Source organism: Temnothorax longispinosus, chromosome 1 (assembly GCF_030848805.1).
Source record: "Temnothorax longispinosus isolate EJ_2023e chromosome 1, Tlon_JGU_v1, whole genome shotgun sequence".
Lineage (NCBI taxonomy): Eukaryota > Metazoa > Arthropoda > Insecta > Hymenoptera > Formicidae > Temnothorax > Temnothorax longispinosus.
This window is the reverse complement of record NC_092358.1, coordinates 10,467,384-10,493,795: the sequence shown is the minus strand read 5'-3', so window position 1 is coordinate 10,493,795 and position 26,412 is coordinate 10,467,384. Positions and strand designations below refer to the sequence as shown.

Below are 26,412 nucleotides of genomic sequence, written 5' to 3'. Positions count from 1 at the left end.
CTCTTTTTAAGTTAATAACTCGCGAAAATAATGGTCAGGATAAGAACTAGGAGAATTATATAAAAGCATATACACAATGGAGATATTTTATTATATATATAATATAATATTTAATATTATTTTAATGTGTTCTTTTCTGAGAAAATAAGTATACTTATACTCGCAACTCGATACATTTTAGCTACGTGGGACGCGGTTCGGCGTTACCACGGCATCCCCTATAAAATGACCAGCGAAGTGAGGGAAATTAAAATGTATTGCTAATTCGAACAGTGGACAGAGAAACCTGCGCCTCGGCTGACAGGCGTGATAACGCCAAATCGCCGGCTGTTTACGTACCATATACATATACATATATATATTCAAAACATACACAACAAACGAAGACTATGGCCGGTATTCATAATCAGATCTTATTTCAAGACCGTCTTAAGTAATGCTAATACGGTCATTTGATTGGCTAGACGGAGTCTTAAGACTGCTTTTGACCAGACTTAAGACGATCTTAGATATAAGATCCGCGACTATGAATACCGCCCTATCTTTCGTGGTATTTACGTATTCGTCTTAACGGTAAGTATTTTCGTTATTTTTATCAATAAGTTAGATGGGTAAGAGTCATCGACATTGGTAACATCTTTTGGTTGGTACATACATACTCTGATAGGATGCTAAACACTTATCGGCGTCACTTGCAATTTTCTTACCTTCTAGTATGTTTCTATTATTTCATTGTTATACAGATAACGCGCCGCGCTTATCCATATAACCGCGTAACCGTCAATAAAATAAAATAACAGGAAAGGAAAAAGGATGGCATATCGTTCGATGTTATGTAGCTTATAGAAAATTCAATATTACGGCCGTGTTGTAAAGCGTGAGCTCAAATTGGATCGCCAGTATTTGATTTTTATTCGGTAACGCGTGCAACAAAAAGTCAATTTGACTATGATATATACGCGTGCAAGTTTTCAAAAGCGATATTTTACTCTTTGTATGCGTTGTGTGTGTAGATACCCAGATAGCAAGCACATATCATTTTGACGTCAAATACTAGTCATGTTTGTACAAATGACGTCAAATGACCAAAAAGCGACTGCCTTTAAAAAGGACATTATACTGACGTCATTCCATAACGTCATTATGATGTCTATTTTTAGTCATTTTTTATCTATGACAGCGACTAATAATGGACGTTTATAAGACGTCATTTCTTAGACCATTTTAAAGACGTCTTAAAGTCGTTCAAATAAGGTCTTTTTGTAATATAACTATTTTTACTTCTTAATATTGTATAATAAAGTAATAATAAAATAAAAACCACAAAATTAACTACAATATATGTTTGTTCCGCAACTTTATGATTGAAGTGGTGAATTTATGGTATAAGTGGATGTATAATAGTTGCGTGTGATTATATAGTTTGATGATAACTATTTCATGCAGTGTTATAGCTATCAAAAAGATATCATTACAAGATTTTTGAACACTTTAAAGATGTACCTGTTATAGACAAGTACAGTTAATAAGGAAGCATCAGAGTCAGAAGATCGTCACTGTCCACTGGATCATCGAAATCAAGCGATACGGGCGCGGGGTACTTGTACTACACATGATACGTAAAGAAACAGTTTAAGAAGCGTTTTTTTCCTAGATAAAGAAAAAGAACGTTTTTTTTTAATAAACGTTTATCAAGTAGACATTTTAACATTTTAATTTTATAAATAACATTTCTAGAAACCGGTATGTCGTACAATGAACCTATTTTTGCCATCAATAAGACGTCAGAAAATGACGTCAATTGTCTGTGACATTAGACCGTCATTTTAACGTCATTATGCCGTTAGTTAGTGACATCAGGAATGGTCAGTAAAGGACCAAAATTTGACGTCAAAATGACTTGTGTTTGCTACCTGAGTATAATATCATTATCAGGTCAGTACAAAAAGTTCTTTCACTAAATTCCATTTGAAATAAATTTAATTTCTTTAATTACTGGAAAAAAAAGACAAACTTCTCCACGCAGAAGAAAAGTTTATTGAAGCTGACGATTATGTTAATTAATAAAAATTAAATCTAGTTTTTATTTCGACAAACACGACAATCTTCTGCGTCTCCTTTTGCACGAACCTAATAATTTGTGATTATGGTGAACGAGTAAATATAACGGTTTTTTTTTTTGCACAAATCTTTACAGTATTATTATACAAAGAGCAAAGAAGGTGTTTGAAATGTACAAAAACATCACTTAGCTACAAATGATGTGCATTTCTGATATCTCGACGTGGAAATCTCGCTTGTATACCAAGGCTCTGCCGACATCATTAAACACGCTTGGCCAACTCCTGCGTAACCGTTACTAATAATATACCAATGACCAATAAATACGTCCTATCAATTAAACGCTTAATTATCGTATCCCGTGTCCTGCTTAAGATACACGAGATTATTATATACCTAAGAATAACAGGGAGTGTCTCGCGAACGATTATAAAAAATTGTATAACAGAATGCTTATGTCTACGAGAAACGCTAGTTCATCTTTATCGCCTTCCCTCGCATATCTCACGCGCTATCAGAAAAAATAGGCTCACGACGATGGATTAACCTTTAAGCGTCGGCTTTAGATATACTCTACGCAATTTTCCCACCGCCTCTAGGAATTAATTTTAGACGGTATCTTCAACTCATCTCGAGGTATCCCGTAAACGATTCACAATATCAGCAAACACATTATACAAGCAATTTTATGATAAAAGCACCTTTTTAATGAAATGCTCCAACGACACTTTGAAGAATAATATACCTCCTTTTGTTATTGAAGTAGTATTTAAAAAAAAAATTATTATTAGTGCGATCCATTAAACGTGCTTTTGTCATAGATCAAATGTTTAAAATATTTTTCGATGTTTTGGATGGTTAACACTAATGAAACATTATAATTATCGAATTATTATTTTTGGAACCACTAATTTTTTGAACGCTTATCGACATGACTCGATTTTAAATGCGTGATTTGCGTTTCTGAATTAGCGTAATGTTCAAACAAAATGATTGTATGCTGGGGATCAACGCTAAGTAGAAGTCTGCGATACACGCGATACGTTAATTGTTATGATATAAGTTCGCTGTATCTTGTAACCTAGTTACGTTTGATAAAATCCCTGGCAGACACCAGCAGTGTACTTTGTCCTACGTAAAACGTGTTATCGGGAATGTTTTAAATGAATATTATCCATTCAAAGGGAAAGTGTTATTAACAACAGGATTTGTTTTTGTCGCGATTAAGGCGTGATCATGAATTTCTCGAACACATATTATTACATTGATTACATATCATCACGTGATGAAACGTATTAGCGTCAAAATGGGTGAGGCAGATTCTCTCACTGGATATCGATGTTTCAAGAATCACTAAAAAGACGTGTGTCGACCACTTTGATGTCCGTATGAAGTACAAAATCAGTTTTTAGACTGATCATCATTTGCTTAATCTTTAAGAAAGTATCTCAAGTTCTAGAACTTGAACTTTGTCTTCTAATTCTTGTTTGTGTGTAAATTGATAAATAATTAAAGGCATTGATTTCAATGCGAAAATATTTCTTTTTATTTCTCGTGTTCTTAAAATCTCTTAAGTAATCAGTAAAATCAATTAACATTATATGTTCCGGAAACCAAACGAATAAATCTAAAAAAAAGTAAAGAAGAAAAGACACTCATCATTAATAGTGTTGAACTTTCTTTACTTGCTTCACCAGTTAAGAGTTAATAAAGGGGATAACCGCGAATAGGATTAGTGAATTATTTTTTCATAGCGTCCGGAAACTTTCTTATTGCCCCTGGTGACAGAACTTAAGCGCGAATTAGGCCGGTAAATGTTCGAGTAATTCTGTTATTCGGATAATTAGATAAAACTTGAGGTTTCCAGTAAAAAAAAATAGTTGAATATTTCAAGTATCTGAATATCAAGATGTATCATACGTTTTCTTCGAATATGTACAAATAGTCTGTGTTAAATTGGTCAAAAGTATCACAAATCTAATAAATATGGAAATATATGTACCGCAAAGTGACAGTACCAGTACAAATATGACAATAATGCGACCATCTGAAAATATGCATGATATTCGACGTACTCGAATTACTCGACTATTCATTTCATCTCAAATAAAATTATTCGAATCTGAAAATCGAATTGCAGTAACATCTAAATGTTCAAAGTACCAAGATTTCAAATTTACTTTACATAGCTCTATTATGAACGTTTTTCTTTACATTTATTTGTTACAACATCTCTTCGCATGCATCTAATTTACAAATGCAACAAACAGTTCTCATTCTGCTAATTGAAACGTTCATTATCTCTAAATAAACAATTTATCGTAAACAATTACTCAATGCAGCTCTCAAAAAAGTCAAAGATATAATTTTCCCAACGGATTCACGTTTTGTCAGTTGCTTTGTAATCCTGTAAACAAAGGCTTCTAAAAGTTACGAAAGTCCGTTAAAATGTGTGCGTATAGAATTTACTCCACGCGTGCGACAAAGATCGATAATCAATAATGGTAATTAACAATCTACGGTATAAAAGAGATCCTTGACGGAACGAACGTTAACCCTGGAACGTGTGTAAACGTGTGCAAGTGTCAATGTGTATTTAATAACAACGTAGCAACAGTAGATATACATATAATACGTACATACATGCAGACAGAGCGGATAGGCTTACGTTTGATCCTTACATGCATACTACTGTGAATTATATCATGCTCGTACACTTAATTACTCGTTACACGTATTCGCCATTTCGTATATGTTGAATTAGCTGCGGCCTAAAATTATCGCCAGGTATTGCAACCGACATAATTTCGGCGTGAATCGCCGATGTTACACACGTACAACGAACAACATCTCGCATCAACCTGTGTGTATGTTTCATCATTAGACATCTTTTTGCGCGCGAGCGCACGTATATACATATGTATATGTGTCTATAGCATCAAAACTTGAACCTAGCAAAAAAATCTGTATCAATTTCAAATCCCGATTGTTCCTACGTTTCTCCAATTAATTGCCGTCACTGCTGGCCGCGTTTCACTCGTGTCGTGTCTCTCTCCTGCTCTCCCATCCTATTTTATTATCATTGTTACACTTAATCGCCACCGACGGATATGAATTGGAAATAGACTCGATGGCCTTGTAATAATTCTGCAGTGTTAAATCTACAGTTGCTCTCGTATAAAAACCTTACGAAAATAATTGCTCTACCGTAAAATCCGACAATTCGCTTACAGCGTTATACCATCTTATACAGCTATACAAGGATTCAAAGTAATCCCGCTGCCCCTAGGGGAAAAAACGCAAGAGCCGATCGTCGCGGCTCTTAAAATGTAACGAGTAAGCAATACGATCGCTCGGTCGCGCGTTACAACGCGCGCGAAAATCCGCGATCTGATTGGCGGGTGCCAATAGACAAAGTAGGACGCTCTTTTTCTTTTATCGTTGACAGATCGTGTGTGGCGAAATAACCAGTCGGGACAAGCGCGTGATAAGCGTTGTGGTTTCAGAAGGCTATGGAAATTGCCCTCGGACAATCCGGACAAATCTTAGATGTGCAAACGCAGTCTGCGGACAACAAAGCTCGAAAAAACCCTGTCAATTAATCCAGCAAGAACTAACAAACGCCTGATGATAACAGTACAATGATACATTCTATTTCGAATCAAACCACCACTTGGTCACTTCCGATAATACAAGAATTACAAGAAATTCCTTTTAAAAAAACGCCCAAAGGATGTCAAAAAAAGGAGATGTTTCAGACATTTTATCTCACACAAATTATATTTTTTTTTTCCCATATCCTTAGCACGAGTCGCAAGAAAATAATGACATCGCTCGGACCACAAACAAATATTCCCGATTAAAGTTTCGGTAAGAAAATACACGTATATAATCCTATTATAATTTTAATTATAATTAATTATAATTTTTAATTATAATTTAAAGTATGATAAACATGATAAATTGCATGTGCTTATGTGTTTACAAAGATCCAATTAACTCGTTACTACCCAAATTAATTGTTTTTTCTTTCTACTCTATATAGGATAAATATATTATAGGATGCGTTAGAGAATGGCGTGAATCATAGTAAATCTTACGAGGAAATCAACCATGATCTATCGATTAATATTTCCTCCCGGAAATTGTAAACGAACTGTCCTTCGTAATTAAAATATCACATTGATAACAATCTGCAAATTATTGTATGCTCGCTCGTCTCACTACGAATTCATGTTATCTAATCGCGATTTTTGGTGCAACTGGTGGTCTCAACGTGTATACGAATAAACCCTGCGGCATACGATACCGGATACACGCGTAGCTAATGCCAGAATGTTACGCGATTTATTTTACCAACTCTCATTCAGTCCGAAAACCGCTCGCGCGTGAATCAATGTGGACCGAAATCGAATCTTACACTATGCTGCGCCTTCCGCCGTGTTCAATAAAATGCTATGTTAATTGGTGCACATCACACACCTCCACTTATGTCTCCTTAATTACGCAGGTATCCCGAGGACCGCGCGCGGCTTAATTGTTTGTCATGACGGAAGTGCCGTGTGTCTACTGTCAAGAGACTCAACCCATATCCGCGCTCACGCGAGTCATCATTCCGAAATCATCGCCACTCACCGCTGTCGCGCTAATTACATACTCGACACACGAGGGTGCGTGCATCCGGTCGCAAACTCCGTTCCGCTTTACATTTAATATTGGTGGACTTAACTATATTCTTCGTTTAAACCGTACCGTACAAATATCTCGAACATAGAAGAAGGTTCTAAGATTCATTGAAGCGTAAATCCCGTCTCCTGGATTATCTAGAAAGCTACCTCGTCGTGTCGTTAGGCGAAACAATTGCACAACCGCGCGCGCGCAGCGGCGAACTCGTCTTAACAGCTAGAATATATGACGCGTATACGCAGTGGCTAAACATTGTGACAAAATCCAAATAACAACGTCTTTCGTAAGGATAATATGGCAGGGCGACAATAAGTGGTCTGCCGGAAAAGGCTTCTTCTTCTTCTCCCGCACTCCCGTTTCTCCGTTGACGACTTCCGGCCCGAGTAACAATCGTGTCGATCATCCACAGGATGACCCGTAATTCTCGGGCTGGCTGACCTCGGCCAGATTTCGAAAGGCCACCGCGTTTCTTCTTTCAGGTTCGTTCACCGTCGATCGGGTATATCAAATCTGCACAATAAAGCGAGGTCATCTCAGGGCACATTCCTCGCGCTCACCTTCGGCTACAATTAAACGCCGGTGTGATTGAATATGTAGGAAACGTTGCTGTCCTGGTGGACCGGCGGTCCGTGCCAGGCGCGTCTCGTCGACGAGTTGTTGTTGTTGTTGTTAACGTAGTAAGAGGACTTTCTCATGCTCGTCGAGGAGGACATCATTGCGACGGTCTCGTAGTACCTGATCTTGCCGCAGCACCGGCCGCTCTTCAGGATGGCGATGAAGCCGCGCCGGTATTTCTTGTTGAAGAAAGCGTAGAGGATCGGATTTATGCAGGAGTTGCTGGCGCCCAGCCACTGGGCGATCGGCGTGGCGATCGGCAGGATCTCGTCCTCCCTCTCCGCCACGTCGCCGCCCAGCTTGATCACGGCGAAGATTACGTAAAGAGGTAACCATGAGAGGACGAAGAGTATCACGACCACGACCAACATCTTGACCACCTTCACCTTCGACTTCTGCTGTATCCTCTCCATCTGGGCGTCCTTGGTGTCGCCGGGTATATGCCTACGCCACACCTTGATCCAGATGAGAACGTAGCAGAGGGATATGAGTATCATCGGCAGCACGTAGCAAAAAGTCAGATTGCCAATCAGGAAGAACAGCGAGCCATCCTTGGGATGCGGCCACGTTTCCAGGCAGAGACGCAGGTCGGGATCGTCGTCATAGATGGAGACCAGGTCGAAGAACAGCAACCAGGGCGACGTCATTGTCAGAGCGATGAACCAGATCACGACGATCATCATGCGAGCTCGCCGTTTCGTGATTTGACATTTTAGCGGCCACCAGATCGCCAAAAACCTGAAAAATATAAACCCCAAGAGTAATTAATTACTATCAATCACTTTATTCGTAAAAATTTTGTAAAGATGAAAATTGTTAGGCAAATTTTTATAGGCATATATTTACCATGCAAATTGATTAAATCGAAATTGGTGAAAATTTACTTAAAATTTTGTAACATTTGAGGTATATTTAAAACAGGAATAATTCTACAAATATATGTTTGTTCGAGATATACAATTATTGGTCAGGATAGATAAACTGTATTGACATTAGCGGCAACTCCAAATTAAGATTACGATTTATCGTTAGCTTTTTCCCAGGGGCATCAGACCAATACATTGGTCAGGATATATAAAACTATCGTACAAAGTTATTTGTAAGCATCTGCTAATTGACTTTTAACGTATCAATAAGATTTATTTGACATACCAAAGATCTTTGGTTCGACATCTCTTTTATTGAGATAAATAAAAACGATTTGTGTGTGTGTGTGTGTGTGTGTGTGTGTGTGTTGTGTGTGTGTAATACGTTGACGTTTTACCTTCCATAATTTAATGTGATAAAGCATCAAGAGAAGTATGTATGTAATAGCTATCATTAGACTCAAGTAATAATCCAAATTTTATTAAACAATGATCGAATACGTCAAGCTTATCGCGAAAAAGCGAAGTAGCGCGGAAAGATATAAGAAGAGAGCGAAATCTCTCGATTAGACGACGAGGTTTTATTTACTATAGCGATTTTCTTGTCGGCAATAAACTTGTACCCCGCTGTAAATAGAGAGTACTTGCGTTACATAATCGATCTGATTTATTGTACCGTGTGTCACGAAGAATGCAGAATAGCCATTTTACGGGCTACCAGGACAGGTTCGGCTGAGCCGGGCACGGGCACCCGGGCGCCTACGCGAGCGTAGGAAATCGCGGAGCCCGTCGCGTACGGTCGTCGCCATTTTTAGGTCTTACATACGGAATTGCCAACAAATATTCCCATTCGCTATTTCGAAAGACACTCGCACCCGTCACGCTTCGACGGGCACGCCGCCGCCGAGCTGTGTGTAGAATAGATATGAGGAACACCTTTTATGCCGCGCGAGAATTCTCGTTTGGCTTATTTAGGACAAGTCGGATTATTTTCAGAAAAAAATCTGTTTTCATTTGGTATCAACTGAGCTGATCACCTTTGAGCGAATAAACGAACCGTTTATTAACATTCGAAGGCAAAAGTCTTCTAAAGACCAAGGATGCGTTCAAAAGCAAAGCAATTGTAACTTCTGTTATAAAAATGTCTTGAGGCTTACACAATCTAATACGAAGCTTGTAAAAGAGAAAAAATAAGCGTAACATTGTCTATTCAAAGTCGATTATACAAATTATTGTCAAAGCCAATAAGAGCTGAATTTGCGAAGAGAGGAAGTTTGGAGAGTTTTAAATGTCAGAAAGAAAAGGATATTGACATAATATGCAGAAGAACAAATTAATTATTCGTTAAATTCTGTAGCCATACAAATCGCCCATATCTAATGATGAGAAGACGCGATAAAGATCATATAAATCGCTGTCGAAGCGGTTTGGAACACGCGGACCATCGATCATGACGACGCCGACAACGACGTCGCGGCGTTGCGGGATGAAAGCAATTGACGGTCCTTTCGTTTCGGAGTCTTATATTAATGGCGATGAAGCAAGAATTCAGATTCGGAGGAAATCCGCACGTGGATAAGGCGCGCGCGGGCGTCTTTGTGATGCAAAGAAGCCATAAAAGCGGAATACTCATCGGAGAAAGAGGGGGTACTTCTTTTTCCTCATTAATTAAATGGTCTCCCGCTCGACGGGAGAAACGTCGAATATACTATCTTTAATGAACGTTTCTCTCTCTCTCGCGACGCCTGCCCGTGCAGACCGTACAGCTTCCCGAATTCATTAAGTCGCCATTTTGCCGCTCGCGCCAACAGTTGCGGATTTTCCGCCTCCGCTGTACGCCGCCCTTCTCTCCGTCTTATCTGCGTCTTCGTCGTCGTAACCTTCGATTCAATGAATAAACTTTAAACACTCGTCGTCGTGACCTTCCATAAATCAATGCGGACGATACCGATCTGCAAGCGTTCTCAAGAGAGCGCGCGGCGTCACTTCCGAGTTGCACAGCAACGCATATACGGTATACGCCGCGCAAGTGCGCTTAATGCGATATGTATCATAATATGAACAATTCGAACCCTCCCCCGAGCCTCGCGTCGGCTCGGCGACAAGGAGCTAGGCGGCGAGAAGAGTTGAAAAAAAAATCCGCAAACGCGGAAATGTAGCTCGCCCAAGGCCGCCTATATGGTCGCGCGGTGGGGCGAACACAATAAGATGATCCCGGAAACATGTATCTATATAAAAGGGATCGTTTTCCCGTAGTTGCAATCGCAGTATCGGTCAGTGTTGTCCTCTGTGTGTTCGCCAACGGGAAGAAAGCTGATAAAACGCTTAACATGTTCAAACTGGCAAGTATATCCACCAGTACGCTCGTGCATGTTTGTTCGCCCACCTGTCTACAGTGTGATCGATTTGTTTCCGGCCGCGATACTTTCGCGACTTAATTCTCAAGCGTCGGCACGGAGCGTTGCGTGCTGCATCATGTTTTCGAAAAATTCAGACGCCACTGCTATACGAAATTTTCATCGAGATACGATCTTTAACGCGGTTTAAGATAAAGCTTTGTTCATCGTTCCGAGTAGAATTCGGAATAAAATCCGGACGCTGAATGCATTCCGCGCCAGAACCAGCACCACGAGACTACAAAATTCTATGGAGTAACCGCTCAATTTCGCTAATAAACGCGTCGGCAGAGCACTTACGCTTCATAAATTCGTCGAGTTCGCCGAAATCGAGAACGCTCAGACACTCCGATCCGCGTGCGTAAAAGCGTCCGCGATCGATCCGCCCGTATATATAAATCCTTCTCGAAGCTGGAATCCCCCGGAGCGAGGAAAAGCGTTATTGCGAGATTACAGCGTCGTCGAAATCGAAGTGGAAACATTTTCGCGCGCGCGAAACTTCAGCGACACACGTCCGTGTGTCATGCGGATAATTGAATTACCGTGAAAAAGAAAAAGAAAAGCGTAGCGCTGTCATCGAGTCGAGGGGAAAAGGGGGGAAAGAAAAAAAGAGATCGGCGCTCTCGTTCTTGGCACGTGCGATCGTGTCGGTGATTAATTGGAGCGAGGTGATATCGAGCTCGCGGGCGCGGTGGCAAAAAGCGGACCGATCAGGCGTCGCCAAAGTCATCCGGCAGCGCACGCTAAATGCGCCTCGCTTGCTCGCTCGAGCACACTCTCGACATTTTTCATAGCGCCCGTAAAAACCGTGACAAGGGAAAACGGGAGTAGGAAGGGGAGAAAAAGGGTAGGTGGACGCGGACAGACCCTGGGCGTGCGATTTAAGCGACGTGTCTCGCTTTCAAAAGCGTAATCACACCCTTATTGCTTTGCAGGTCCTGATAGCTATCGCGGTGGTAGCGGCCACATGCGCCCCGATGCCGGAACCGGCACCGGCGCCTGCCCCGGCACCAGGTCCCCTGCCACCAGGTTCCCTGCCACCGACCGCGTTGCTCGCCCCTGTTCCAGCGGTGGTCTACGCGCCTTTAAAAGTGTACCCGTATCAGCCGGCGTATCCTTTGGCGTATCCTTACAACAGCTACAAGTGGATCAACCCGGGCTCGCCGTACGGCTCGCCGTACTCTTACTAAACATCGATTCGGGCTGTCCGGAGAATCGCTAACGCCATCGTGGTGCCCCTCGTATAATGCGATTCCGCAACGCGCCAAATGATTCTGTATCGTGGAACGTCTCCGAAATAAAATATTCTCTTGTCGCAAACGCCGCAGTGTGCTCGACTATGACAATCACCCCCCTTCATCCTCCTATTCGCCCTCTTCCCCCCCCTCCCCACCGACATCTCCCGACGTCTCCGTTAATTCCGCTCCGCGGAAAAGAGGATCCTCTCGTCCCGGAGCTTTTGGCAGACTCCGCGCTATCGAGCGGCCCATCAATTCCGTCCGTTTGTTCGCCGGTTGAAATTTATGAAACAACACGCGTTATACCGCATAATCGCGCTGTTCGCGGACAAGTAATTCCGTTTTAACCCATTATCCGCCAGCGATACATTTTCAGGGTAGTACGTTAAATTTTGGTCCCGCATTCTCTGCGGTATGCGCGATGCCGTAATAAACAATTCCGGACAAATAATGTGAAGCAAATATGAAACAGATGTGGATAGGAGTGTGTGAAGCAACAAGATTAAATGCTCATAACACGGGAGAGAGACATTTCTCTTCTCGCGGGATTTATTTTGCATCACTTTTCATTTTAATGAGCCTCAGCTCCGTCGTTAGATAACCTCAAGATATGTGAATGAATTAAGGCATAAATTACATGACAAAAACATGGAGAGAAAGAGGAAAAACACGAAAATTGAAAACAATGTAATATTAAAAATTCAAATATAATATTGTATGATATATGTTTCGTGAAATATTAAAAATCGTTAGACAAGTGGAAGATTATAACAATTTTTAACAAAAAACGATTAAATAATGATGATTTCCACATATTTAATGTGACTTCACTGTTCAGCAAAAAAAAATGCACAAGAACGAGAATAATCGTTTCCCGTAGTTCTTTGGAAGCTGCATATCCAGCTGTTTGCTAAATTGTTCTATTACATCACAATTTTGAGAAATTTGCAGTTAAAATTGCATGCAAGAAAGGACTATTTTAGTGCATTTTGGCATATTATAATTACGATGTGTGACGTGTTGGAGAAGTTTTATTGCAATCAAAATTAAGTATATATGTTTGTTAGGACTTTCAGCCGTTAAAAGTTTGTTGAGAATCAATTATGATTAAAAAGATATTGATGATTAACATAGAGTCAAAGTTGTGATTATTAGGATCTATGAAACATTTTTAATTACTTTTTCTTCCGACTGTTGCCAACCTTTGGTTGGCGAAGACGAGGGAGTATGCGTTTCACCGAGGCCGAATCTTTGTTACCTTAGTTCTCGATAACTACAACATACTTTGATATGTGCTTCCGTATATAAGTTTCTTATTGATCAAGCAAGGTTTATAGCGTATAATTATTATCATTAATTGTTGTGTTAATAAAAAAACGAAAAAACGATATATTACATTTACCCAGTGAACACAATGCAACATGTAACGTACAGGTTAGTTGTAATTTCCTACTCAACAATATAAATGCAATGTAACACGTGTGTTATATTATAGCCATTCACCTATAGATTAAAATGCAATTTGATTTTTTGATTTCAGATAAACCAGTCTGCCGGAATCGTGGGCACTGTTTTTTTTACATGGGTGCCATTCCAGTGATGTAACTCGCCATCGACGCTATATTTTTAAATAAAAAAATTTACACATATAGTTTAAGATGTAATAAATATATAGTAAAAATTTGGAAGCTCTGTATTTTTTCATTTCGCCGCAAAAAAATGCAAAAAAACCTTAAAAAAAACGGTCGTCACACGGGATGACCCCCTTAAATAGTTTATTAAATACAAAAATCTGCTTTAATGAAAATCACAACTTCAAAATAATACATTCAATTTTAATTACTTAATATAGTCAGGATAAACTAATAAAATCTATTCAACGCACGCCACGCAATAATGTTAGGTATAATAAAGTTTAGATATGTAACATATTATCAGGAAAAGTTAATAGATTTATTAATCCAGTATGATGTTCTAACAGCTATAAAATTTGGCGTGGCGTCTTCTGACTGCTCTTTTAAAATATGCAATTAATAAATATATCTGTAATGCCTAATATAATAATAAGAAGAATAAATTGTAGTAAGTAATTAAGTATTTGTATATATTTTCAATCATATTTGTTATTAGATAATATTTCCTAATAGTGTGTCTATTGTATTAATATTTTATAATTAATATTATTTTAAATTTTTAGAAGTTTTTAATTTTGTACTTTATACTTATTATTTTCTGCATTTAATTTAACCTAGTTTAAGCAGCAGTCAGGAGTCTTTTTTTTTAACAATTTGTTTATTGTTTAATTTTTTTAATTTTTATTTTTTGCATTTAATTTTATACCTAGTTTAGGCAGCAGTCGGGACTTTTTTTTTAAAACAATTTTTTTATTGTTTAATTTTTTTATATAAGTTTTTGTTTTTAACTTTTTTAAATGGTAGGTTTTAAATGGTTTTAAATAGTTTTTAACTTTTTTATATAGTTAATTTTTTAAGAAGTATTAGAAACGATCAGTTAAATAAAACTACTGTTCATAAATAATATAATTTTTAAATGTAACTATTTTGGACTACTGCAATAATTATATATTTTCTGTTTTATAAAAAATAATATATTTTCTCGAAATTGTAAAAAAATAATTATATTTTCGTCAGTTATGAAAGAATTTCTTATAAATACGTTCTTTAATTCCGAAACGATTGTTTCATTTCAAACTGTTATTGCGCTTGCAAGGCTGATCTATCTAAACAAGAGTGCAAACATGTCGCAATTGTGTGTATTTATGTCAATGAAGAATGTACCGTACTACATCCACAACTGACCAGCCACTAATATAGAATAAATCTTATATAGTGATTGAATACTTCCAATCCGCAAAACACAAAAAATAAGGGTGCACTACAAACAGTTCAGTTTCACAAAGAATAGATGCTTCGGACAAATGCTGCTCAGTACATGAAATTGGACACGTACAAAAAAAAATTCTGTCGCTAAAGTATCCATTTGCGAAATATTTACAAACTGAAAAATTAGCTCAATCGGAAAGAGCTTTTCACAAACAAGAAAAAGAGAAGCATCTGGAAGAATTGCGTTTTGTATGTAAAGAATTATAAAAATTCCAAACTAGTGATACCTAGTGATACATATCACAGTTATGAATGACTTTCACAAGACAAAAGATTTAAAATAATTTTAAAAAGAATTGAGTATAATACCTATCCTGAAAAGCTTCAAAACTCGTATAAAAATATTCAAGTGACGAAAAACGAATGGGTTCAAATTTGTATAAAGTCGGAAAGTCAATCGGGTTCAATGATTTAAGCCAAAGGTCTAAACGAATAAGGTGTTAATCAAAACAAGGAAACAAAATTTTAAAGAACTTGCCAATTCAATTTAAAAATAATAAGTTTCACGAAAGAATTATTGCAAATATGGCTCATGGTCTGCAAACTGAGATTATCGCGAGAAATTATTTTTGCATAATACTGCATGGATTAAAAATGCAAAATCAAATTTCAGTTTGTCAGAAATAAGTTTGGGTTTGGATAGATTTTTTGGGGGTGTGGGAGTGCAGGGGAAAGGGAGGCCCTTCTCCACCTACTTCTAAATTTTTTTTATACTAGATATATGTACACGGAGAGAAAAATCAAATTATTTTTACGTGATAATTTTTTCACCTTAAATTTCTATCTATTTCTCATGTTATTATCCTGTGAATTGAAGTATTTTTAACGTGTTTGACAGCTATCTTATACTAATACGCTTGTCCTAGGATTATTACTCGAAATAAATCTTTATTTAATAACAACGCTACTATAAAAACAGCAGACGCTCTGCCTCTTTAAATTTACATGCGACCCACCGGATTTTACCGTGTCGCTCATATAAAGTCTCAGCCGCCTAATACGTATTTTTACTAAACGCCCACCGAAAAATGTCGTGGGTCAATAGTAACTGTAAGACAGCTGAATGACACGCATTGGTGACGACGCTAGTAACTAAATCAGGTGGCGACGTTAGTAACTAAAACTTGGTAATCGTATGATAATACATATATCTATAAGGCTTTTCTAATAAAAACAGTATCCACCTTCTAAAAGCATGAATTTTGTAGGATAAGAAGTTGAATTATATAAATATACGATAAGCTAGTTTCATTACTCATCAAGCCCACAGTTCAGTGGGATGTTTTATATACGTTCCCTATAATAAGATAATTTTTTTAATAGATTACAAACAGGATGAGGACAAACTGATGGACATTGAGATGAACTCAATAGGAACCACTAATAATCCCCAGGAGCATTCACTGTCAGTGAACTCGTTTGCTCGTCCGAGGGACGAGAGAAGATGGATAATAATGGAAGATGGATAATAATTAATATTATTGTAAATATAACATGAGAAAAGTATAAAATATTTATAATACAGGTTCACATAGTATTACGAGTTGATTTTTCTCTCCGTGTAGATATACAAGAATTATTTCAAAACTCTCATTTATTTCAAATTTTGCGCACTTTTACATCACTGCGCATGCTCTCTTTGATGCTCATGTATGTACTTGTACCCTGCCGATATAGCATATTTCTTAACCCGAAAATTGTCACTTTTAGTAGTACCATCCTGACCTTCCTTTCAACACCGTTAGTCCGTTTTGATGTTCAAGAATGGACACGTACGTGTGGATATTTTTCCTTCGCCTGAGCAACGAATGGTGCCTGATGATATCACGCGTGTCGTCGAGTCCGTTCCGCATAACACAGATTGTTTGCAGTTTAGGACACTGTTCGAGAATTGCGAAACTAGACATATATAATACAAGTATATTTGTCTTAAGTTTTTACACAGTGTCCGTTCTTCATAGACATCGTAATTGAAAATCATATCGGAATTTCTCAAATTGACTTTTTCTAAGCATTGACAGGAGGAAAACAAGCTATGCAAGCTATGCTTATCGATTGTGCAATATTTCTTTACGTTGATTACGACATTCCTGTAACAAAAGTCATATTATTATGCGGTTTTTCAATCGTAATAAGAAAAACAACATAACCGTTTCATGATGTTTGCAAGAAATGTAAATACACATTTTGATAAAGAATAATATGTGTTTTAAAAGAAAATGTAGCACACACGTACTTATCCATCATTGTCAGTTTTCGTAAATTCTTGCATTTAGCGAGAGCATGAATACCTCGTGATGTAATAATACTGTACCAGCCCGATAAATCTATTATTTCTAAATCTGGACACGAACTTTTTAACTGTATTGTAATTGCGTCTAAGTCTAGTAATTCTATATTACCCCGATATGCAGGTGTGCTCAGATTTAAAGTAGCTGTCTCGCTACGTGCTAGTCATGTGACTGTTTGTAGGTTTTCACGTTCAGAAATATATTTCAGGCAATTTTTGCTAAAGAAAAAATAATTTCATGAATTATGGTGTAAAATTTCATATGTGACAAAGTATGTTACTTTTTCCAAATTATGTGATTTTTCTCATTTGACTCCGTTTTGATCAGCTGATCATGCGAGTCGTCGAGAAAGGTTACAAGTGAGGTTACATCTCCTTTTCGATTGAATTTTGACAATTACTGAGAAAGGGTTTCAAAACGCATGACAGAGGTGTCAATCACTATCCAATTCGGCTAAGAAAGACGAGCCCCATAACCTGCAACTACAGTGATTAGCCAGCGGCGTTGCCAAGTCTTCCCAACCTCACCTCGACCAAAAAATGTCTGCTCGATTACCGCATTTTCACTAAAATAAACTAAAAAATTAGCAGCGAAATCTCCGGTAACTTATATATTTTATGGTTGCATCGGATTCTTCGAAATCTAATGTACAAAAAGCAATGTTTTTTTCTCACTTCATCTAATCGAAAAATACGAAAATATGTGATTGAAACCGTGATAGAGCCTTCTTTTCTGTATGAAGTAATGCAAAATTTGTGATTTTCGAGATCGATTTTCTAGAGTAAATAGTCGGTAAGGAGCCACAGAAAAAATCGACTGCAAAGCTGATCATATAATTTGATATAAAAACCGAAATCGGAAACTTTATCTAATACATGCCCTGACGAGACAGCTACCTTAAGTTACGCATACGGCGAGTTTTTTGCAATATTTTGCAAAGAAATTCAGTTCTTATATGGGAGCCTAGAAGGTCTAATTTCTCTAGAAATTCTAGATTTTCGGGAATCGAAACTTCTTCCCTTCTCTCCAGAGTACAATTACTGAGATCCAATTCTAAAAAAAAACCCAAAAACGTATATATTGGTCATATACAGTTTATCTGTAATCTTAACAATCATATTTATTTATGTACCTTTCAAATTTTTGCATATCTCTGAAATTTTTAATAGAGATAATTTGTCAACAAAATTGCAGCTACTTAATCGTAAGTGCGTTAAACAATCGCCGCAACTCTGAAGAAAGTTTACGAAATCCGTAGCAGAAATGCAGCTTTTTGTAAGATCCAACTGTTGCAAATATTTACATTCGGGCTCCGCCCCTCCCCCCCGCGCCCCTCTCCCCGCCTGCGCCCAACTTTTCGACTCGGGGGGGCTTCGCCCCCCCGGACCCCCCTCCCAACAAGGGGGGCCTCGCCCCCCCTCGTTGGGAGAAATAACCCCCCGCAAGTCCTTCTTTAAAGGCTCGGAGGAGCTTCGCCCCCCCTCGCCCCTTGCAAGTCCTTTTTTGAACTTTAGACGCACTTGTGATATAAAATAGTGTGTGTAACACGTGCTTCGGCTCGTGCGTCACTCCGCACCCGTGTCCAATTCTCAACTTCCCGCACTTGTTACACAAATAACTATTTATCATAACAGAAGGATGAATCCTTAGAGTATTCTTTTTTTAAATTTCGTAAGTTTAAACATTTGAAGAGAAAAGGATCCTGTTCTCCACCCCTCTCCATCCCATCCTCCCATCTCGAGCATTCCTCCCATATGTGTTCCCACCCATCTCTCGCTTTTCCTCCTTCCCTCTCGCATATCCTGCACCTTTTCTATTTTCAATCCCTCTTTTTCCCAATACAGTTCCTCTTCCCTAATTTCATTACCTAGTCTGAACCTCGCGACCCTACTGCACCACCTTTCTTCCTCCCAGTTTTTCTCTAAGTATCCTGGAATCCCGTCCTTCCTTATAAATTTATACCACCTGTTGTATTTCGAGTCTACGATCTTTTCCATCCTTTCTTGTTTTTGCTTCGCCTTCTCTCTGCTCTCCAGATTTTCCACTTCTAACTCTTCCTCCTCTTCAGCTCTCACCCCCAGCTCTTCCAGATAACTTTTTCTTTCTTGTTCCCATTTTCCTATTATCTTCCCCTTCTTCCATCTCTCTTTCATTTCCTCTAGGCATTTTCTCGCTATTCCCCCTCCGTTACCTTCCTCTAATTTCTTTTCAAACTTCCGAGCTCTCTTGCTCGCCCTGCCTCTCATCTTCTCTCTCTCCACTTCATCTCTCACCATATATCCGGGTGTCCTCCAGTTTAGCCCAAATATCCATCTGATATATCTTTCATGTACTTACTTTCTACCTCCACCCTTTCCTTCCACCCCCACACTTCTGCCCCGTATCCCATCACTGTCCATATCAGGGTATCATACAGCCAGATCCTTCTTCTCCAGTCCTTTTTCCACATTCTTTTCCCTATACCCCACACTTCCCTCATTACTCTCGCCGCCTTCCTTCTTCTCTCTCTGATATGTGCCTCTTGTCCCCCATTTTCCTTCAGTGTATATCCAAGATATTTAAATTCCTTAACTTCTTCTAGTTTCTTTCCTTTCCATCTCCAATCATACTTTCTCTTCCTTCCTCCTCCCTTTCTGAATCTCATTATTTTTGATTTCTCTATACTCAATATTAGTCCCTTCTTGTCCAGGTATCCCTCTAGCCTGCTTATCATCGATCTCATGTCCTGTTCTTCTTCCGCCATCAGTGCTATATCATCCGCATACATTAACGTGTAAATCTTCCCCCCTCTCAGCTTTACACCTCCCCATCCTCCTTTCTTCATGTAATCTTCTAAGTCCGCGATCAATATGTTAAAGAGTATCGGGCTCAATGGGCACCCTTGTCTCACGCCCTTTGCCATCCAGAAATGCACTTCCACACTCTCTTCCTATTCTTACCCTACTCTTTGTTTCTCTCAGTACCTCTTTAACCCTGTCTATTAAACCCTGCCTCACTCCCCTCTCTGTCATCGCCCTGATTAGTACTTCCTTATCCACTGAGTCGAAGGCCGCCTTCAAATCTATGAAAAATACTGTCATCTTTCCTTTCTCCTTACCCAATTGCTCTTTTACCAGATAATTCAGCGCGAATATCTGGTCCCATCGTCCCCATCCCTTTTCTGAATCCTGCCTGTTTCTCTGGAATCAAATTCTTTGTCTCGACGACTCCTTCCTTAACCTTTCTGCCAGTATCGCTGTGTTATATCTTGTACATTGATGGACATTATTGTTATTCCTCTATAATCCTTCACCCCTCTTCCTTCTCCTTTTTTAATTATTGGGACTATTTTCCTCCTCTTCCTTCCATTGTTCCGTTCCGGCCAGCCTTCCCCTCTCCAAACTTTTTTACAGATTTCCCATATCCATTTCTCCATTTCTTCTCCTCCAAATTTCCACGCCTCGTTCGGTATCCCGTCATTTCCTATTGCCTTTCCTGTTTTTAACTTCTTTATTACATTTCTTACCTCCTCCAACTCTATCTCCTCTTCTTTTTTTGTCTGTTCCCCCTCCTTCTCCTTTCACTACCCTATTCTCCATCCCACCCATTAGTTCCATGAAGTACTCCTTCCATTCTTCTATCATTATCTCTTCATTTATCCTCTCCTTCTTTTTCTTACTCTGCCTATCAACTCCCCATACCTTTCCTTCTGTTTTCGCTTCCCCTATTTCTCTTATCATCCTTTCCTCCTTCTCCTCTTTCTCTTCTTTCTTTTTCAACACATTTCTCTGTAAAAGGATCCTGTATTAAGTTATTGAGGCGTTTATTTACTTTGCTCATACGACAAAATGACCTCATATCCAAGTATTTTATAGTATACTAGATTTCCCTTCTCCCCAAACTCACTCATTAATTAGGACCACCTTTGACATTCTTTCTCCTCAAACTCTAACCTACATCTCTTTGAATTCTTTTTTAAAAAATAAAAAATAATAGATAATATTATAGATGCAGATTATCATATTGTGAAATATTTCAAAAATGTATATAATTCCTTATTTTAAAGTTTTTAAATTTTATTTTTGCTCGCGCCTCGCGCGTTTTCACCCTCCGTTGACCCGCCATTATTAACTCTCCCTTTCATTTTCTTCCATTTTATTTTCTCTTTTCGAAATCATCAAAAAATTAGAAAAATTTTGGCACCGGTTTCAAGAAAATCAATTCTTAATGAAAAATTATCCATTAACCCTCCGTAGTCACACCGGGTCAATTTGACCCGAGCCTCAACTTTGCTCGTAAATATCTTGCGCGTAACTTGAAAATTGGCGGGCATGACGCCCTCTAGCTGTAGTTAAAAAAAAATTTTTTTTTTTTAACAAATCTTTCGCGAATTTTTTTTATATGTTAAAAATTCCTGAGGCCCTTCTTTTTTATAGCAATTAATTTAGCAATATCGCAAGTGCATTCGAGAATTTTTTCAACACGATCGGTGGATAAATGGTCAAATGGCGAATGGTCAAAGTTCGTCTCGGGTCAAAATGACCCAGAGTAACTTCCTTGTTTGAAAAAATAGGTGTGACTACGGAGGGTTAATAAAAAATTAAACATCCTCCAAAAATTAAAAAAATTTTGACACACTTGACTCCTACTTCATATATAATTCTTTAAGATTTGGTCAATTAATTCCCGAAAAATTGGAAAAATTTTGTAACCGGTTCCCAAAAAAATCGGTAACGAAAAATTATACACTTTATAGCAATCCCCGGAAAATTTTATCTCTATTTCATATGTAATTCTTTAAGATTCGGTCAATTAATTCCCGAAAAATTGAAAAAATTTCGTAACCGGTTTCCCAAAAAATCGGTAACAAAAAATTATACACTTTATGGCAATCCCCGGGAAATTCTACCCCTGTTTCATATACAATTCTTTGAGATTCGGTCAGTTATTTCCCGAAAAATTTGAAAAATTAAAAAAACGGTTTCCAGAAAATCGGTAACGAAAAACTATACACTTTATGGCACTCCCCGGGAAATTCTACCCCTATTTCATGTACCCTTGGTAAAAATTCGGTCCACTAACGAATGAGTAGTTCGCGGTCAGACATACATACAGACGACGGTACTTATATATATAGATAAATTTAATCAGGGAATTCACGCGTGCGTATCACATTTAAATTCTCTAAGAAGTTACAACTCGTAATGGATTATGAAACTTTGTTACGCATATAAATCTGCAAGAAGTGAAACTATATCTTATCCACTATGTGAGATACGTGTGAGGAACATATCAGCATACTAATGCACGTTAATATAACGTATGCACTATTCTGATAAAAGATGTTACGGCGGCGCAACGCATAACCATTTCAGACTACTCTCATTATTACTATTATTACTATTCCTTTAATTTCATTTTGGAGAAGAGAAACTAATTTAGCTATATTTCATGCGATATAATCGCGCACTATTGCTACTTTAACTGTTGTTGTAGAAAACAGAGTACACTTTTATTTTATATTATCACAAAAAAACACAACCGTCGCTATTTTTATTTAAATGGAGAATGCTCCATATTAAAGATAATAAGTACAAGGGATTTTACGTGTGAATAGTTTCCGTCAGAGCCTTCTCTTTCTTGAATAAAGAGAAACAATCGATTTTTTTAAGTATGCGAAAACCAGCCAAAATAAGAGCGCGCGTCACAAATCAGACAAGCGGAAAACTTGTCTCGAATGAAACGCATTGTATAATCGTCGAGATTTTATTTTTTCAGACAAGAACACAAAGAAAGACTTTACGCCACTTCTGTCCGTTAATTTCCAAAAGACCTCGGTGTCAACTTTATGCGAGCCATAAAACGATGCACTCGGTACTCTTCCGCGCCTATGACTCGTTCAAGGTGGAATACTGGACATGGCAGCTGATAAGATAAACCAGATGCAATGGGCAAACATCGAATAAAAATACTTTCGGAAGGACGAGGGATGAAGGAGGAACAATTTTGAGAATGATTCATGCTCATAAAGCAGAACTCGTGAACTTGTATACTAGTTGCAATGTATAACTGTATACGCATATTTGTGTGTGTGAGCAAGATGCAGTTATGCCGACTCGATATATCTATTTATATTGGAAGAGAGAAAAAAATACTTTTACGCGCGCTCCGGTTTATTGCGCCCTTAGTAATATACGTGTGCGTTCAATAAAATTGCTGCTAGCACAGAAATATCGTGGATAAGGCCGGATAACGTCGGCAGACGCAGAACGGCGAACGGAAGGCATAAAAATCTTTTCGCGGGACCAGCAAGGATATTATCTTTATAGCAGCGTTATTTTCCCTCCTTTATAGTGAGAGTCACCACTGGGATTTGGAGTTGCGCGACCAATAACACACCCGTTGGATTTATAATTAAAATTTTATTAAAATTCCATATGAACAAGGGTAGGGTTCAGGATGATGGCGGAATGATCCAGGTGAGAATCCGGAAATTTGTTGTTCGATGAAGTACACAAAGAAAAGACAAATGTGGAAAATGGGGAGATTTGACCGATCCTGCGCGGAGTGCTGGAGAGACCTGGTTGATCCGCGCGCACGTCCCTTTTTTTAGATCTCGCTCTCCCCCGCTCGGTGGGCCTGATGATGGTTCACGCGTGGAGAACGGCGATTAAGTGAAGTGTCGAAATCGGCGATTGGAGACTTGCGTGCAAAATTTTTTGTCTTCCTTTGAATTACGGTCTTTCCTTCGCATTAGGTCGATTTACGAGGGAAGTAGGGGATGTGTGTGTGTGGTTTTTTTTTTGCTTTCAGGGCTGCATCGTCGTGACTCGGTGGTGGTGGTGAGTTTACGCTGGCTCTCTCAGTCTAACCATGCAGGGCGAGACCACCGTGTCCGGCCAAGACGGTCCTGGTGACGATAGCGGGGGTATGGACGGCGGGAGCGATGGGCTGGGCGATCACGGCATGGCCAACGGACAGCGCCGGGGCGGCGGCAACGACCTGCGGGGAGACGATCGGGCCGACGCCGTGGCTAATCGCAACACCGGTGAGACCACCGGGATAGGCGAAGGCGACCGCCAGGATGGCAGCGAAGACAGCCTATGAAGAAGATTGTAAGATGGGCTTAGAGAGGCTCTTGCACTCTGTTCTCTTTAACAGTCTTTCAGTCCGTCCGAAAGTTATCCTAGCTTGCATAACGTGTCTTCCCATTGGTGTCTCGGTTTCTTATATATGTTCCGTCAAAAGTTCACCGCGAGGAAATAGACAATGAGGCTAATTAAAATTACGCAATCGCTACGAATTACATCATCTCGATCTAGCGCGAACTATTTTTATAATCGTCCTATCGCCCGGTCGTCGGCAGAACGAGATAAGATTAGATCAGCGCGTCCGTTAGTCCGGTCGATCGATTAAAAACGGAGCGCGTGCGATCCTTCTGCAAGAAATCGCGAGAGAACACGAAGTTGATCGGTGGAATTGCAATTAAAAATGCAACAAGCGAGCTGCATTCCGCTTTGGCGGTGGCGGCTGCAGCGGCGGCGACGGTACCACCACTGCTGACTAACAATGTGCATGCTTCAGTGATTTCGTTCGCATAAGATTTCCGCGGGAAAGAGAGGTCGGGTTGAGTTGCCGGTTGCGTCGTCGAGACCGGTGAACGGCGTAAGGGCGGGTTCGTCGTCGTGTCGTGTCGTGCATATACCGCTCGCATGCCAAAGCGGAAAGGTCACAGCAAACGCGAAAGGGAGGAGAAGGAAGAGGAGGAGAGGCCGAGGGGGATCTTTTTTTTTTCTCGCGATTACATATATGCACACCGTGGGATAGCCGCCCGTCTCTTTATCGATCACACGGGAGACGCGAGAGTGACGACGACGACGAAAGGAGTCCCCGTCGGCGGTGTATTAGAGACACTGTTTACCCGGGATGTACAAACGCGTCATTCCGAACTGGCGAAAAGGAAATCTCGACTCGGAGCTGGATAGATAACGGCGCGCTTTCGGCGTTAAAGCGTAACATCTTTTAGCGTGTATCTCTCTCTCATTCTTCGGCGGATTCTCGCTCGGTATCGTAATGATTCCTTTTACGGATCGACGGACGACACAGTCGAGAATTGTGTTTGCGATCGCACCCGATCGAAGCCGAGGGATGGAGTAATCGCGACGAGACGCCTCCGTTAAAATCAGTCAGCGGAAATATTGTCGCGTTCCCTGTTTGCGGAGAATTTACGTTTCGGAAAATCGATCGGCGTTCTATTGTATTCCATTGTGCGTATTCTTTATAGCGTTTACGGTTTCATCGATCAGTTAGTCAATACGTTGGAGCTGACGGAAACGCGACGGAAACGCGTCGACAAACAAAGCGGAAACGATCGTCACCCGTTCAGGTTTCGAGCGTCTTTATAATTGTAATCGAGGAAAGAAAAGAAGTTGAAAAAAAAACTATAGAGAGATTATAATTAGATGAATCGTTTTAGCTTACCAGCTTGAACATGTTGATTGGTTGTGGGATTGCTTGGTACTTCTCGGAAGTAAGTCAGCTTATGTCTCTTTCGGTGACTCGGGAGCCTTATATACCGCGTGGGATTTTTAAAAAACGCCATAAAATTGATCACGTGACCCCGTATCTGCATGACGATATCTGCCGGATAGTTAAATCAGCCGATCACTGGGCATGGTGGGGTGGCCGCGTGAACCAATCGTCTCCGCGTTACCAGCCCGATCGTCCCACCGATTCGCCAATAATGCGCTTTCAACCCCTCGCGTCGATTGCGAGAATTGGGTTAAGACACTCCGTGTTGTAAGGTACCGGTACGCAGGCACAGAACCGATACCTGGGCACGACAATACACGCGCAACGGCGCGAGTGTGTGAATGTGTGGGGTAAGTGCGGTTTACTTATGTACACGGGAGAAAAATTGCGACCGGGTGTCCGCCGTCGGATGCAAATTTCTCTCGTAAAGACGGCAGCCAAGGTCTAAAACCCGTGACCTTCTTCTCTTCTACTTTTTCATACGGGATACGTCTACGAGAGCATTTATGGATCCCGATTATCAAGTCCCGAAATGGAGCTTAGCAACGAACTTCGTTCCCCGCATCCAGGTATTTTTGCGAGGAGCGAGGAATCTATTCGGTAAAAACTTTGCGAGTCAAAAACTTTGAAGCCACGATGCAATGCTACTGCATTTTAATTAGAGAATTGTAGTCGGGTGTCAGCTAAGTGCCATGTTATAAAATTTCTTTTCCTTGCGGAAACATTTCGCAAGACTATCGTGTACCAAGACTAAGGTATTAACAGGATGACTGTGGGCGAATGCTTTGCTAAGTAATTATATGAAATATTTGATGCCATCTTCGTAGGTAATTATATATGTTTTG

At 39.6% G+C, this 26,412-nt stretch overlaps 2 protein-coding genes and 1 pseudogene across 2 annotated transcripts in view; 1 reads left to right on the top strand and 2 right to left on the bottom strand.

The window, feature by feature from the left end:
- Positions 1–70: 70 nt before the first annotated feature.
- LOC139825139 (SIFamide receptor) overlaps positions 71–26,412 on the bottom strand; it is a 56,705-nt gene continuing 30,363 nt past the window's right edge. The window contains exon 3 of the mRNA XM_071797654.1: positions 71–8,100. Coding sequence (XP_071653755.1) covers positions 7,317–8,100 — 784 coding nt within the window. The 3' untranslated portion in view covers positions 71–7,316. The remainder of the gene's footprint in view (positions 8,101–26,412) is intronic.
- On the top strand, positions 8,596–11,937 carry LOC139825145 (uncharacterized; annotated as a pseudogene).
- LOC139825146 (uncharacterized) lies at positions 23,438–25,618 on the bottom strand. Its single transcript, XM_071797670.1, has 2 exons — positions 25,517–25,618; positions 23,438–24,136 (listed from the first exon to the last, which is right to left on the bottom strand). The coding sequence occupies exons 1-2, from the start codon at positions 25,526–25,528 to the stop codon at positions 23,903–23,905; spliced, it is 246 nt and encodes an 81-aa protein (XP_071653771.1). The 5' UTR covers positions 25,529–25,618; the 3' UTR covers positions 23,438–23,902.